The 17,346-nt window shown below is 35.1% G+C and overlaps 1 protein-coding gene and 1 pseudogene across 1 annotated transcript; one reads left to right on the top strand and one right to left on the bottom strand.

The window, feature by feature from the left end:
* Window positions 1-2,716: 2,716 nt before the first annotated feature.
* Window positions 2,717-11,462, top strand: LOC122298793. Its single transcript, XM_043108650.1, has 9 exons — window positions 2,717-3,761; window positions 4,304-4,369; window positions 4,468-4,536; window positions 4,713-4,799; window positions 4,900-4,967; window positions 6,152-6,263; window positions 8,588-8,863; window positions 8,948-9,259; window positions 10,557-11,462. Exons 1-9 carry the CDS (start codon window positions 3,078-3,080, stop codon window positions 11,295-11,297), a joined length of 2,415 nt encoding a protein of 804 aa, XP_042964584.1. The 5' UTR covers window positions 2,717-3,077; the 3' UTR covers window positions 11,298-11,462.
* Window positions 11,463-11,794: 332 nt separating this feature from the next.
* On the bottom strand, window positions 11,795-15,795 carry LOC122298792 (annotated as a pseudogene).
* Between the last annotated feature and the right edge of the window lie 1,551 nt (window positions 15,796-17,346).

Raw genomic sequence — 17,346 nt, 5'->3', positions numbered from 1 at the left:
AATATAATTGGGGGTTGGTTATATAGGGCATCCCACTCTTATATTTTTCTTTTATTTTTTTATTTTTTAATGATTAAAAAAGTGACTATTAATAAATTTATATATATATTTTTATCTTTTCTTAAGTCTATTTTTAGAAAACACTTCTCAACTCATCTCTTTTTGTCTAATTATTATAACTTTCTAAATTACTAAACAAAATAAAATAAACAATTTAATTTTTTTAAATTCTAAAATAAAAATAATATTAAAAAATATATTTTAATAATATTTTATTCAATTTTTAACTTTTATTTTAATTAATCTTATTTGTAAAAACAAATAAGGTTAATTGTTATTTATGTTTAAAAAATATTCAAAGAAAAAGAAAAAAAAAACTTATTTTTATTAGTTTGCATATTTAGTAGGCACATCTTATAGTACTTCTAACATTATCTTTGACTAATCTCCCACTTTCTTTTGCACTTGCAAAGAGCACCTCAAATGGTGGTGGGTTTCGGAGCTTTAGGGGTCTTTTCTTCTAAAATTTGAGAGTTTGGTGAGAGCTAGAATTTGAAGATATCTCAAATAAAAAAAATGAATTGGTTAGAGTCGGGCGGTGGGGGGTGATGTGAAATGGTGGGTTTGATCTGAAAATGGGAGAATGTGAGCCTCCAAACTCCATGAAAATGACTCAAATCTTTTAAGACGTGAACCAAAATGATGAATTTTGGTCTAAGATGGTGTGTAAAAGTGATATCAGTAGAGTATGGATGAACGAAAATGATGTCCTAAAATGGTGAGCAATTTCTTCCTTCTAGTTAAGTGTTGACGAACTAGAATGTAGTTTTTAAAATGAGTAATGCTACCTACAGGTTCTATTTGAGAATTCTAAGTAGGTTTATGCAGTTTTATCTTTAAAATTTTTTAAAATTATAAAAATATCTCTCCTAAGAGTAAACGAGAAATTATATTTACAGTCTTCACTTAAAGACTTGTATATACATGACTTTTATTAAATGAGAAAAATATTATTTTAAAAGATATATTTTTGTAATTTTAAAAAATTTTAAAAATAAAATTACCTAAACCTACATTGTAATCCTCAAATAGAGATTGTACATAACATTGCTCTCCTAAAATGATATTTTTTCTCATTAGAAATTCTATTTGTAATTTCAAATAGAGACTGTATGTATAGACCCTTTATTAAATGTTAAAAAATATCATTTTAAAAGAGATATTTTTTTAATTTTAAAAAATTTTAAAAATAAAATTACTTAAACCTACATTACAATCTTCAATCATAACATTGCTCTCCTAAAATGATACTTTTTCTTATAAAAAATTCTATTTGTAATTTTTAAATAGGGACTGCATATATAGGCTTTTTATTAAATATTAAAAAATATTATTTTAAGAGAGATATTTTTATAATTTTAAAAATTTTTAAAATTAGAATTATTTAGACTTATATTATAATTTCTAAATAAAAACTATACGTAATATTATTATTTTTTCATTTAATAAAAGTTCTGTATTTCAAATAAAATTTTTCTTTCAGAGTCCTGATGAATTTCTTGATCTGCCACGTCAGCATTATGCCCTGGGCCCATGACATCCAGACGTACAGATACATAGCTGGACTCAAATATATTATAAAGGGAATTTACTAAAAAACTATGCTGAGTGGAGCGTTGAATAAATTTGAACGGGGGGTAATATGGTCGTTTTGGTGGCACGAATTTTCCACGCTTGTTGTGGCCGGTCGGGGAAGCAGGAAAGTCGCAGGAACGTGCTGCGAAAAACCCATTCTTGGTCAAAGTCAAACAAAGTAAATAATAGCAGTGCAGAGCTAACAAGCACCCTCGAATTTCCACCAAATATCCAAACTAGCCCCAACGATCAACGTCACCGTCGGATGACCAAATTGTTATCCGTGTGGTTTAGCCAAGAGGGAATCTTGCTAAAGATTAATTTGGATTGGCTTGGATTCAGATAGCTGGCATGTTTTGGCTGCTTGAACTTTGTTCTTTTTATCAAGCCTTGAAATGTCCGTTGCACTTTAACCTCTTAAAATCGATTCATTTATTTAAAAAATCGATTAAATCTGGTCTAGAATTAATTTCATATTTTTCAACCTATTATATATATATTTTTTTAATTTTTAATATTATATATAATATATTTTATTATGTATAATTATAAATATAATATTTTATTATGTATGAAATAATATATTATAATTTATAACATAATATTTTAATTTTAGACAAATATTTATTTAAATATATGTTTTAAATATAAAATATATATTAAATACATTTTATTATTTAATAAATTTTTACCATATTTATTTTGATAAATATATTAATAATATTAATATATTAAAATTAAAAAATTAAACCGAACTTAAACGGAATTGATAAAACTAGAAATATCAATTTAGAGGATTAATTGTAGATAAAAAGTACACATGTTTATGCATCATTTAAGGGGATAATGCATGAGTGAATAATAAAATAAATTAATTGAAACAGAATAATAAAATTTAAAATAAAAAATATTAAAAAAGGAAAATGACTATAATTAAAATAAATATATATATAAAAAAAATATTGTAACCACAAATACAAGATAATATAACATTTTTTTCTTCTTTTGCTGCCTACATTATATAATAAAAGATGCTGAGGTGCAGAATCGTAATAATAACGAAGAACGAGTCCAGTTTCATCATCAAGACATAGCCGCAGTCTAATAAATTCAAAAGTTGTCCAAGCTCGCCATTGCTGGTATTCCTCCACGTCCCAATTCCTTCGGCCCCGGAGTCTAGCTCTCTCGCTGCTCTGGACCTCCAAGCTATCCCCATCTTGAACGCAGAGCCAAAAGGATTTCGATTCCCTAATTTCCCAATCGTGTTCGATTTCTTTTCCCAGCGGTAGCTTCCACTTCCGATTCCACCCACCCGTCTCCGAGTTTCTGTTGTCTTCTGTGGAAATTGCGTTTTTCGGATTCTAGGGTTTCCCGAATCGAATTTGCTAGCTACCGAAGTCACACTGTACCAGTTCTTCATCTTGTTTATCAAAATTCTAGACATGGCTATCCGGGTTACTTTCAACTTCTCCGGCTTTGTCGCCAAAAACCTGGCATCCTCGGCCGGCCTTCGGGCCGGCCATTGCCGCACCGCTCACGAGTGCTGGTTCCGTCCTCGGACCTTCGGTCCGAACGAGAAGCCCGAGCACGATACCTCCGGCACGGTGCGCAATTACCGATCCGATGTGGACCGTCCTAAACCGAATAACTGGGGCAAAAATTCGGCTTCTCTGTACTCCACTCTCGCCGGAGAGGTTATCGGGGATAAGTGCAAAAGCCCGATTGTGCTGGGCTCGATTTCGATTATGAAGTCAACGGCCTGCGCGTCGGGTACGTCGGCCACGGCGCTCGGCGTTTCCGGGGTTTCGCCCATTAAGGCCTCGTCGATATTTCCCTTCTTACAGGGATCGAACTGGCTTCCTTCTAGTAACGAGTCGGCTAGTGGGGTTGTGGATAAAGGGGGAACACAGTGTTGTGAGGAGAGCTCAGAGTTCAAACAGAAGACGTTGGAGAATAGCGGGTGGTTATCGAAGATATTGAGTTTGTGTTCGGAGGATGCCAAGGCTGTGTTCATTGCTCTGACTGTGAGCTTGACGTCTCAGTCGTTTTTGGCGGAGCCGAGATCGATTCCGTCGTCTTCGATGTACCCTACACTGGATGTCGGCGACCGCGTTTTGGCCGAGAAGGTTCATTTAGCTGAACTCATTTAATTTTAAAACGTTTTTTGGTATTCTAATCCGGGAACGGGCATGTGCCTGGCTGGATGGATTCCATATCGAACTTGATGCGACTTACATCCAACCAATTAGCGAGTTTTTGTAATTAAAATTCGTGTTAAATTTATAGACTTTTTCCCAGTTGCTTGGGATATACTTCCAGATTATTTTGATAATTCAACAATCTCAATAGGAGTGAACATTTTTCCCGAATTTCCATTATGGTTTTTATTGTATATTGTAGTTGCAATAAGCGCTGTAAAAGTTTGATTTATTCCTTTAGTGCACTCCATGGATTCCCGAAGATTTTGCATGTTTCTTACGTTGTTAAATGGTATCTAGGGATCATAATTTGTGTTGGAAGATGTCTGATTTTACGGTGGATTCACAGGCTAATTGATAAATTTGATTGAACGGTTCAGAAATATAGAGATAAGACAGTTATAGTCAATGTTTTCATTTCTCTTTTTGGACGGTAAGCTGATATTTCTGCTTCTGTTCTTGTACCACAGGTTACATACCTTTTCAGGAAGCCCGATGTTTCAGATATAGTAATTTTTAAGGCACCAATATTACAGGTATTATGGGATGGAAACTACTTTGAAGTGCCTTACATGGAAAAATCTCTTGGTTTAAGTGGGAATTGCTGATTTTGCGAATTGTTTGCATCTTGTAGGAAGATGGCTTTTGTTCTGGCGATGTGTTCATCAAAAGAGTCGTGGCAAGGGCTGGAGACTATGTTGAGGTTAGAATCCTTTTATAATTAATTCCATCTATTTCTTGCAGTCTATTTTTTTTTTTTTTGGTATATAAAAGATACTTTTATATACACTTCTTCCTTTCATCTTTTTTATGTAAGGAAATTTTTTCCTTATGTTTATCTCTACCACCTTGGATATTACTTGCCTTTTCATGCGATAGGTTCATGATGGAAAATTATATGTGAACGGCGTTGTTCGAGATGAAAATTTCATTTTAGAGCCACTTGCTTATGAGATGGATCCTGTGGTAATGCCTCATGTTCATCATTACTTTCTTTTCTTGTTACTGATCTGTCACCATGCCTTGCATGTTTGAACCTTGTCCACTCTTCTTGTTGATTTTGCAGCTTGTTCCCGAAGGTTCCGTCTTTGTGATGGGAGACAATCGCAACAACAGTTTTGATTCTCATAACTGGTAATTCTGGAATCTATCATTGTTGATGATTTTTTAGTTTGAGACTGTTGAATTAGGTGGGAAAGAATCATTTTCAGGACGTGGCTTCTACAGATATTTCAAATATGATTATGTTAAAATCTAGCCCATCAGAAATTTATATACAAAATGTATGAGAATGACTAGGGGGGAGTTCGGTCCGGTTCGGTTCGGTCCGGGGAGGTTTTGTGGACCGGACCGAACCTATTCGGTCCAGGGTTTTCTCACCCTGGACCGGACCGAACTCCCTCAGGACCGGTTCGGTCCGGTCCTATTCGGTCCGGTCCGGTCGGTCCATTCGGTCCAAGGTTGACTTTTTTTTTTTTTTTTTTTTTTTTTTTTTTTTTTTTTATCTAATGACATTTTTTTAATACTTATGTAATTATATTGTAATATATTTAATATATATATATATATAGTATACTATTATATATATATATTAGTAATATGCTAATACTATTAGTCTATTAGTAATAATACTATAACTAATAACTATATGTAATAATAACTATACTATAACTAATAACTATATGTAATAATAGTTATAGTGATAACTATATATGTAACTATATGTAATACTAATAACTAATACTATTAGTCTATTAGTACTAATAACTATACTAGTATTAATAACTATACTAGTACTAATACTATAACTAATAACTATATGTAATGATAGTAATACTATATGTAATACTATATTAAATAATAGTAATACTCTTATTACTAATACTCTATGTAGTTATAGTGATTTAATACATATTATAACTATAGTCTATATTAGACTATTAATATTTTTTTATACCATATATAATTATATAATTAATTATATACAACTATTATATAAATAATATATATAAATATATTTTTTTTTAATTTCTATTCGGTCCGGTTCGGTTCGGTCCGGGGTGAAAAACTCCCGGACCGGGACCGGACCGAATCCTCTCGGTCCCTTAAAAATTGGACCGGACCGGACCGGTCCCAATTCGGTCCGGTTCGGTTCGGTCCAAACAGTGCCGGTCCGGTCGGTTTTGCCGGTCCGGACCGGCCGATACTCACCCCTAAGAATGACAATATCAATTGATGCTGGTCCAATAAACACGCTTTCAATTTTTTAATTTTTTAATGTATTTCCTGACATGTTGTTTTGTTTACCATGTCATCAGGGGTCCGCTTCCTATAGAAAACATTATAGGGAGATCAGTGTTTCGCTATTGGCCTCCATCCAAAGTATCAGACACCATATATGAACCACAAGTGGGTAGGAAAGTGGTGGCAGTTTTTTGACATATTTCCCTCTGCTTGCACGATAATGATCTTTGGTGACGACTATTTCATCTGGATGATGATTCTAGAACTTGTTTATCCTCTCTTTTACCTCATCACTAAGCACTTGTGAACATTCAACCCTTTTCCCATCATGTGCCTGCCTGACTTCAATTGGTTCTCGATGGATAGCTTGTCTATCAGTTACTTTTTGGATGGCCCAGCTGTCCGCCAGTGCTGCATGAAAAGTGGGAAGAGAGGAATGTAGGAAACATATTTAGCATTCCTTTTTCTCATACCTATATTTATATTGGTTATTATCCGTGGGGGAGTTGAAATGCACTTCGCTAGTCAAGGACTTAAAATGAGCTTGCAGCAGTCTACGGAGTTTGGCTTTGGAGGGCTCAAATATCTGCGGGGTGTTGGTTTACAATGAAGTCCGGTGCTGCCATCGACTAGACTTTGGTGCAAAAGTTCTGATTCTCTTAGATGTTGTCTTTGGAGTTTCCCTGATGATGATGAATTGGTGAAGTGATGAAGTCTGGCGGGTACTCTACTATCATGCTGGATGCTTATGAATTTATCCATACTGGCATACAGCATCGCATCTCTGGTCGACGAGCTAACCATCTCATCTTAAAAATGTTCATGGCAAGTGGGTGGTTCTCAGAGCTAGCTTCAATTCCCCATTGTTATATGCATGTTGGGGATCACTCAGTCGGAGTGATTATTGTTATAAGTATGTAATAAATGTCTATATTTCTGTTTGGAAACCATCTGTTGGTAACTGCATACCAAAACAGACCATTACACCTAATTCTGGGTAGTTGATTGTATCGACTTTTGCTCATGTATTTCATCAACTTCCACCTTGTTTGCTGCTCTTTAACCCTTTTCTCTTTTGTTTTATTGTATCATGTCTATATTTCTGTTTGGAAACCATCTGTTGGTAACTGCATACCAAAACAGGCCATTACACCTAATTCTGGGTTGTTGTTTGTATCGACTTTTGCTCATGTATTTCATCAACTTCCACCTTGTTTGCTGCTCTTTAACCCTTTTCTCTTTTGTTTTATTGTATCATGTTTTAAGTGGGTCGTTAAACTTACTCCTGACGCTAGTCGAAGGAGCAGTTAATGACAAGAGTAGGGTGATGCGGTGAGGAACGACAAAACATTTTATTTTTATTCCTTTTTTTTTTTTTCAAACATCTTTTAAATACTTTAAACATTTTTAAAAAAATAAAAATTTATTAAAAAATATTTCTCTAATCATTAAATAATAAAAAAAACTCAATTGGTGGATTTTGTCATGAGTTTTATGGGTGAGAGTAAAGTTTGTCCAAAGAGGAGCAGTGCTACATCCTCGTGTAGAACGGTAGAACCAGCTCGGTAACGAGGACATTTTTTATATTAAAATGTTTTTGTGTGTGTGTGTGTGTTTTTTTTTTCATTCACATTTTTTATATTTTTAAATATATATATATATATTTTTAAAAAAATTCATAACATCACTAGAAAATATTTCCTTAATCACCAAGTTAAAAAAATAATAAAAAAAAAAACTAAAAAATTTTTGCCGAGACACAAATTCATGACATTTTCTCCAGACATATAGCATTTATGCAAATCAAAATAGCAAGGTTGTTAAAATAATCTCAATCCATCTCAAATCAATTATTGATAGGATTTATTATTTTTTTAATTTATTATAAAAAATTTAAATTCATCACGATTTATTTCATATATTCAAATATATATCTTAACTTATTTATATTAAATACATCTCAATATAATTTACAAAATATTACTATTCACAGATAAATTCAAATCATGCGAAATCATCTTAACATTTAAATACAATCTTAGAAAACTGCTAGATCTATATAAGTTTTATGATTGTGAATCTATGAACTTCGAAGACTTGATGTAGTTTTAAAAATTGATGTTACAATAAAAATAACATTACAATTTAACGTTTGATGATAAGATATTTTCTTATTCTCTATTACAATTTTGTAAGGATGCAATATGAAACGGTAGATTATATGATATAATTTTTTTGTAAAGTCCATCTAATACAACACTTTAAATTTCGTCAGCTATGTAAACTTATATAAGATATCGGTGTAGAATTAATAATTCTCTTTATTTATTAAATATTTTTTTATTATAAAAAATACTTTAATTATAAAACTTTTTTATAAAAATAAATTCATAAATTTGATTATTTAATATATTAGATTGTAAATATGTTTTTATTGTAAAAAAAAAATATCTGATGTTGGGAAGTTTTTTGTAAATGTACGCACAGTAAACGTTTGACACTTATCCTTTTATCTGGGCATTATCGTCATTTTACTACTTCACGATCCTAAACTGGGTTGGAACCTGCCCAAAGCCCGTACGAGTTACGATCGCCGACGACCAAAAAGGGGCGCTAACAGTAACAGAGTCCGACTGTTGACGAAACAACTGATGACAACGAGTCGTTTCCCTGTGCCCATGTCCCTTCTCCTCCTCCACTTCCTCGTCTACTTTCAACTCCCAACCTTAATTCTAGCATATATTCCTTCCTCAAACACCTCGAACTCAAGCCACAACTACATACAGGTACGTTCCTCGGATCTCATCTTGATTCATCTTTTTTAACCATTAATTACGCTCTCACCGGATCCTAATTTGTGGAAAATTTAGGATGTTTTGAAGGAAATATCGGCGAGGCAGAGGTGGGATTTGAATGACGTTAGGGTTTCGAAGTTGGATCTGAAGAAGGTCCGGTTTGGGAGTGCTCAACGGTACGAATATCGGGTCGCGTTTGGCAGGACTCGACTGGTGTTGAAATATGTGGATGGAGTGGATTCTTGGAAGAAGCTCGGGACTGAAAAAAGCGATTTTGGGTCTTTGGTCGGCGAGGTTGGTTCTATGGGCGTGCTTGATACGTTTAAAGTGGAGGGTCCGTTTGAGTTGCTGGTCGGTGGTAGCGATGAGGTTTCGCTACAGTTGCCGGTATGCTTTATATTTTAGTACGAGTTAGGTTATATACTGTAATCTCATTCCATTTCCATCCCAGGTGGCTTTATATATTTTAGGATGGAATTGAGACTGATATAATAGATATATTTATATATATATATATATTTTATTGAAACTGAGCGTAAAAGGTTGCCATTTTTTGGGTTTTAGCTCGCTCTTATTGGTAATGGGACTAAATCTGAGAATGTATGGGATAGAAGGCTGAACCAGATTCTTCGTTAAGCAGATGGTGGTCCATGCATGCATAATTGCTATATTTTTATATGGATAAGAATCTGGAAGCGTAGGAATCTAGCCCCCACTTTGGGAATCTTTCTTTATCTTCAAAATTGCATCTTATTGGTCACCTTTCAGTCCGTAGTGTTTTTCTCAGTAAATCTCTGCTTCTCTGTATCGTATGTGAATTCGTTGATAATTTCTTCTAGTTTTTTAGCTCTCTCTCTCTCTCTCTCTCTCTCTCCCCCCCCCCCCCCCCCCCCTCTCTCTTTGTGATTCTTTAGGATAATTCTCTGATGCATATATGTTTAAAATTCTGTTGGGGCACCAACCGGTTTCAAAATGCTTTAGGTGTCAATTACTTGAAATCTTAAACGAGGGAAACGATTTTTCATATCTATTGTTCTAGAGACTGAAAAGAGTCAAGATTAGCATTTCATGGTCACTTTGGATTTTGGTTTCTGTTTTCTGGTTTCTGGTTTCTAAAGCTGTTTTTTTCTTAGTGGCTACCTTCGTTGCTCAAGCAATACAATTTTGATGGTCCCAAGAAAAGTGGGAATTTCTTTTTGGTTGTGAAGAAGTGGGGAGTTGAATAGATCAGTAATCAATGTTGCTAGAGCTTTTTGGATCTGTTTTAGACTTTACAAATCATTCCCGAGATAGTTGACTATCCTTTTCTCTCGTAAACATCTCCAGAGGATATCTTCCTTTTCTGTTAAGCTTATGAGTAGTTGTGATACAATTTTGCTTAGAAAAAGGAGATAAAGCAAGACTAAAAATTTCAGAAACAATCTTGTATAGGCTAGTTGAGTTCACCTCGATGGCATCATATTGAAATGGATAGCTTCAATCAACAAAGGCTTTTCTTGCATTTCTTTCTTTTTATAGTTTGCGGACCAGTTTGTTTGACAATGTCTGGTTATACTCAAGGATTGACGTTTAATTATTGATGCATCTGTTATAGTCCCATAAATGGCTATTATTATTTTGGCTGCATGGGAAAGTTTCTTTAATTCTACCACTAACTGCCTGGACATGTTGACATCTATGCCAGATGAACGCTTCTATTAAGGGCTTGAATCGAGTTCTTGTTGGTGAAGGCATCACGGTGGAAGTGAGAAGAGCGCAAGAAGTATCTCTCTTCCACTCATCCAATCTTGGGTTTTTGGTAAATAGAAGTCTTGTGAATAACGAGGTGAAAAATGAATTCTGGGCCTTTCGCCATTCTATGTGCATCCCATTACTTCCTATACAAGTTCTAGGGGCTGCATCATTAATTGCATATAAGACTCGAAATAGGGATGCATACATTGAAACTCAATTGGTTTCTAAGGACACAATTGAATTGTTGCCTGAGAAGTGTTACGGAGTCTTCAAGGAGCATGATTGCCCCATTGATTCCTTGAGTTCGGGGATTGCCATGGTGGAAAGAGTTTTGCGGAGCTTTCTTGGTGATAGAATTCTTCAAAAACAATTGAGATTTCTCAAAACTAAGATCAAGGCATCTGCTATCATCCGCTTTCAGCTAGAACTGGAAAGACATGTCAGGAGCAACGACACTCTCCACACTAAGTTGGCAGAGTGGAGAACAAAGCCAAATGTCCAAAGAATATGGTTTGAGGTAATGGCAAGAGTTGAAGCAGAGAGGCTGAAGCCCCTTTCGATCGAGAAGGTGAATCCTTTCATTGAAGTAGATACAGTTTCATGGAGCAATTTAATGGCGAATGTGTCCTTTACACAGTTAGGGTCCATCCTTGTTCCTCCAGAGGCTCTAACTCTGGATGTGAAGTGGTAGGATGAAATTGTTGTATTATAGTTGTGATTTGTGTCATTTTCTGCCTTGTTTGATGATGAATTGTATAAGCTACCTGTATCAAGCGCACTTTTAATTGGTTCGCATGTACATAAATTTCAAAGAAAACGAGGAAATGAATTAAATTTGCAAACTAGATTCTATCCATGTGTTATGGCTCTGGTAGCATGGTTATTTATTTATTTATTTTAATTTTGGTAGTCAAGCTTGGATTTCCTCGTACGCATATATATTCATGTTGTCCATTGTTAGTAAATGTCATAATCACCAGCAGCTAGCACCACATGAACAAGACTTGAAAAGAGAAATATATTTAATTAGTATGTGAACTCTATAATATATGGATTTTTTGAGAAATATTAAATATTTAATAAATACTGTAAAGTTTATCTCCAAATCTAGGCTTAAAGTACGAACACAAATTCTAGGGAATATGATGGATGCTACTAAAACATACTAGGAAAACCTCGGAAGAAAATCTAAACACCAACTTCCCTAGCTCCTGCCATTCCAAGCTTTCCCTCAGGATCATCCTCCTTATCCTCCACCTTTTTGTATCTATACCAAGATGCACACACCAATAAACCACAAAGTTCACCATGCTCATTACTGACAATAACCAATAGAAGTAGTTTAGCTTGTCTCTATTAAGATTATTGCTAGCCAACCACCCTCCACTCACCTTGTTCACCACCTCCACCACCACAGTACTCATGAAATACCCAAATGACACTGAACACCATGAAATGGCTGTGCTGAGCATTGTTTTTGATACCGTACCGTATCATACCAGTCTGTACATTCCGTACCTGTCATTGGTCTGGTACAAGTATGGTACTTGTTTCGTATCGGCTGAAATACCAGTCGTACCGGTCTTACCGGCCGGTATTTCGGCCTTTATCTTCTTCTTCTTCTACTTTTTTTTTTCTTTTTTTTTTTTATAAATTGTAATTTTATTTTTTGACCCCCAATTCAGACCAGACTATTTATAATTTATATATACATATTTTTTTTGAGAAAAATTTATATATACGTATGTATTCTATGTATAATTTATTCATATATAGACTATTATTTTGAAATATAATTTATATATATATTTATATATATAAATTATTTATATATCGACTATCCTGAAACGGTACACGAAACGGTATTGGTATCGAAATATTTTGTTCCAGTACCTTGACCGGTATGACATCCAATACGGTATTCAAAACATTGGTGCCGAGTGACTTCATGCCAGCTGAGCTCTCTGCATAGAAAAACTCTAGGAGCCCCACTAAGGAAAACATATCTGCTACTCCGAATATAGCATATTGGAACCCCAACCAAAACACACTCATTGGTAAAGGCTTAACACTATCTAGCATGTTATGTTCAAGAGCCACGGACTTGCGGCGGGTCTCTATGACTCCGGCAACCGCCATGGAAATAGCGGACAGCACCAGCCCAATTCCAATTCTCTGGAGGTGTCGAATTCCGGTGGGTACTCCTGTGAATTTTCTAGCCAGTGGAACAAAAATCTAGTCGTATAATGGAATAAGAACGAATATGAATAGGAGGGGGATGGCTGGGATTGAGGGGGCAGGCACTTTGAAGCCTAGGATACAGGGGTTCATGGTTGTGCTTTGTTGGATCGAGAATGTTTGAAGTTGAGCCAAACATGTGTTCATGAATACTGTGCTAAATATGATTGGTAGCATGCGGATTAAGATCTTTGCCTCTTCAACTTGTGTCACTGTGCACAGGCTCCAACTGGTTGTTGTCCATGCATCATTGTTCCTCTGAATGATTGCTGCCCGGTCCAAAAATCTGTATAATATTACAGTTCATTTCATTCTCAGTAGTTCCAGTTTGAAGGAATTACAAAAGATATTGCTAGTAACCTTGATGATTTTTTATTATATACCTAAATTGTTCTGTTCTCTCTAGGATTTCATCATCTGTTCTTCTTTCTTTGTCATGAGGCTCCTGCAAGCCCTCTGCATTTTCTGGGATTGAAAGTTTTCGGTTTCGAATGGCAGCTACAAATACCTGAATTTTAAGAACAGAAATAATTTAAAATTGCCAATACATGTGAAGGTGTATGCTTGAGGGATGTGCCTAGGAAATGTACAAATTAATAACATCTAATCAATTCAAATATTTATATGTTTGCCTAACACCTGGTTATGAAATGAAATATAATCATATGACAGTATTATATATGGTCCAAGCTAGTCATGATTAAAAAAAATAAGAAATGATACTTGCAGTTGTGAGTATATAAGTGTTGTACAATCATTTTGAAAAAAATGAATAAATACAGAATCTACATGAAAAGAAAATTAATTTTTTAATAGTAAGCCATACTCTTTTTAAAAGCGACTGCACGACATTTACATGCATACTTCATAACTGTATATAGCATTAATTTTCTATTTTGATTTTTTTTTTAAATCACTGTAATGAGTTCTACAATAAATAATCTTTTTACACATAGACTTATAAATAGAACAACTAGTCGTCAAAAAGTACACATTGCCTTGATAATTCGAAGTAACGGGCTACCCTTGGGCACATTATTCCGATACATTGACTTGCCCATGCACACAAACACCAGCTCAAACAACACAGCTACAGTGCATATTCCAAAGCCCCATTCCCAGCCTTGGTTGGAGGTTATCCATACCACAAAAGTGACCCCAATTATAGCTCCAGTGGTGAGGCTAAACAAAAACCAGTTAAAGAAGCTAGATAGTTGAGCTGCCTCCTTGGGGTCCTTGTCGTTGAATTGATCGGCTTCCAAAGCGGGTGGCGCCGCCTTTACCCCGCCGATTCCAAGTGCAATCATGTATAGGCCGTTAAAAAGGATTGCGACATGGCTTGTGTCTGCTTCCTCGCAGTTGTTTTGCATATATAATCCACCGTCTTTGCATGGGATGGGTCTTAGTTGATGAAAATGAGCTTGCACTGTTAGGAGGGCATATCCCTGCATACATATGCATGCATGTAAATCACGATCAGTTGAGTCCATCGAACTCTCTGGGGACTTTTTACAGTCAAGCTTTAATTTACACACACGCACACACACATATATATGCCTTATTATTCCTGTATCAAAATCAAAATTATAATTTCCTCTCTCTCTCTCTCTCTCTCTCTCTCTCTCTCTAACATTAATTGGACACTTACAATAGTTAATGGAAAATTGGTCCTTTTGGTTTTAAAAAACTGATCAAGGCAGTTGAGAAAATATCCAATAAATTTCTTGCATTAATTTAAAAATAGCCACTTAAAAAGCTAAATTAAAACACACAATATTTAAATTATATATATGTATGTGTATACATATATAAATATATAAGGATTGAACTTGAAATTTGGAAGTTTATTAAACTATTGTAATCCACCAAACCTAAAACGTACGTGGTGGGTCTAATGTTGAAATTATAAGATTATCATGCCTTCTAACCAACATACATGTACGTGTTATGATTGGATAATCGATCATCGAGACAGATGTGGAAATACAGAGAGCTGCATGCTAGACAACATGAATTATTTATATACTTTTGTCTGTTTTCGACCGAATCAATTATTGATTATGCCATTTAAAATGTTTTTAGGTTATGGCGTACCTACCTAGCTACAAATTATATATCTTTTGGTAGTTAGTATCTGTCCAACTTGCCAATTATTGGACGTAACGTCGACCCAAATTATCTAGGATCATCAGCTGTTTTCCTTAATTTCTTCAATCTCCTTTCTATCAGATTAAGACTATTTGAGTAGTATACATAAGAGACTATCTGAATATTTGTTTTTCCCAGATGTAGTTATCATAGTTAATGTGTGAAGAATACTGTAATAGAAGAATAAACATGCATACGCAGGTACGTACGTACCAACAATTCTATGGAAGCAAACAGGACACAAGTCTTGAATCTGGAAAAATAGGTATCGCAGATGAATCCGCCAACGAGTGGAAGTAAAAATGCAGTCCCCGTGAAGTTTTTGAGAGTTGTGGCGGATTTCGTTAAGCTGAAATTCATATAATGGTAAAAATAAGTTACGAGGCTCACTGCATTGGGAGACGAACGCCATGCTCTCCAGTCCCTTAGTAGCTGCATTTTACATGTATGTATAGATTCACGTTTAAAATTAAGCCGGCCAATTATGTACCATGCAGAATTCATCATAGAAAAGAAAAGAAATATAGCTGTGTGTGTTACTGTATACAAAAATCGTAACTCGATTTCGGCCTCCTGGTCTTGATTTCTTTACAGGCTTGGTTTTCACATCATCACAGAGTATGACCTGGCGAATTATTTATCAAAAAGAAAACATTAACCAAAGCATACTGCAGTGATGAATTAAATAAGCATTTCAATGATGAGAGATCAAATTCAAAGAAAATATATCAGTATATGGTGGCGGAGAATTCATAGCTAGCTAGCTTATATACCATTGTGTTGGAATAAGCTGCTTTCTCCATTGACCCAATAGGAAGAACTTTTGCTTCTCAATCACAGTGGTTGTTTTTCAGATTGAAATCTTCTGGCTTCCGACTATTTATATATATATATATATATATAGAGAGAGAGAGAGAGAGAGAGAGAGAGAGAGAGAGAGAGAGAGAGAGAGAGAGAGAGAGAGAGAGAGAGAGAGTCGAATCTTCAAATATGAAGCATACTTTACATGACTTAAGATATTTTTGTTTTGTCTCTTGATGTCATTGTGTTCCAAAACTTTTTAATATTGTTGGGTATTTTGAATTTTATTGTTGGCTTTGAGTATATGTTAATTGATTAGAGGAATCCGTGCTGAATGGCTTCCAATGCAACTGTTGATGTCGTGTTGGCCCAAGCAATTCCATGGAAGCCCAACCCGATGATCTACAACTGGAAAGAAATGAGAGCTCAGGGGTAGTGAGGGACACATTTGATGGTAAAGTCAGTGTATGGTTTTTTGTGTGGGTTGTGGAGAATAAAGTGCAAGCACTACAACACGTATGTGTTTTTGCGGCTAAATTATTTTCGGCGTTGTATGCTTTGACACAAAAATAAAACGAAGTCCATTATCTTACGGTGACCAACACAATGACACTACAGATGATTTGTTGCAACCAAAATTACTATCGCCGCTTTAAATTTGACCATGGATTGCCTTTGCAGCGGATTATGATTTATTATAGTGAATTTTTTATCCGACACAATAAATCCACACAAGCGAATTCTGTGGCAGCATTTTTTCTCGCTGTAAAAAATAGGGGAATAAATATAACGCTCTTGTTTTCCTTCTCGCCCACCCCGATACCCTATATGGTCTATGTAAACATTGAAGGAAATACCCCATGCTGCCCTTTCCCACATTGTTGTGTCACCGCCAAACGTAGCAAGTAATTTCTCTCTCTCTCTCTCTCTCTCTCTCTCTCTCTCTCTCTCTCTCTATTTGCAGCAGAAATCAAATAAATTGCTGTCGATTGAAAACCATCTCTCGCCCTTTGTCTCACATTTTCTCTGGCCCATAATCGTGCCGCCCCAACAATAGGGAACATACTTGTAATCTTTTCTTTTCCACTCAATGATTTTCCTTTCCCATTACACATTCATGACTCGGTCTGTTTCACCCCCCACTTTCAATATTTCTTGCCCTTCCCTGTCTTTGATGTGGTTCTTGTGTAATATTGTTGATTATTGGTTGACGACTATCCACTGAATGAAACCCTCAAATTCATGAATTATATGATTGTAAATTTAGTGCACAATCATATTTACTTATGTCGTGAGTTGGGCTCTTTGTTTTTGCGTGGAGGTTTGAAATTATTGACCATTTCTAGTGCTTAATACAAGCTACAAAATTTTTTACCATGAATTTTAGAATTTTATTTTTACTATATTCACATGTTGCTTACTGACATTGGCTCCTTATGTTAATTTAAATATTTGATATCTGGAGGAAATAAGTCGCCAGCACTAGTCTAGCTTAATTGTGATAAATGGATGTGAGTAAGACCTTAGAATTTAAATGCAATGAGGGTGGGTTG

Source organism: Carya illinoinensis, chromosome 16, assembly GCF_018687715.1.
Source record: "Carya illinoinensis cultivar Pawnee chromosome 16, C.illinoinensisPawnee_v1, whole genome shotgun sequence".
NCBI classification, from domain to species: Eukaryota; Viridiplantae; Streptophyta; class Magnoliopsida; order Fagales; family Juglandaceae; genus Carya; species Carya illinoinensis.
Note: the sequence above shows the minus strand (reverse complement) of the source record. Positions and strands in the feature narration are given on the sequence as shown.

Coding starts and splice junctions, on each gene's coding strand:
- LOC122298793 (XM_043108650.1), top strand. CDS start 3,078: ATGGCTATCCGGGTTACTTTCAACTTCTCCGGCTTTGTCGCCAAAAAC. Junction 4,370..4,467: donor TTAAGGCACCAATATTACAG/GTATTATGGGAT, acceptor TGCATCTTGTAG/GAAGATGGCTTTTGTTCTGG. Junction 4,968..6,151: donor AGTTTTGATTCTCATAACTG/GTAATTCTGGAA, acceptor CCATGTCATCAG/GGGTCCGCTTCCTATAGAAA.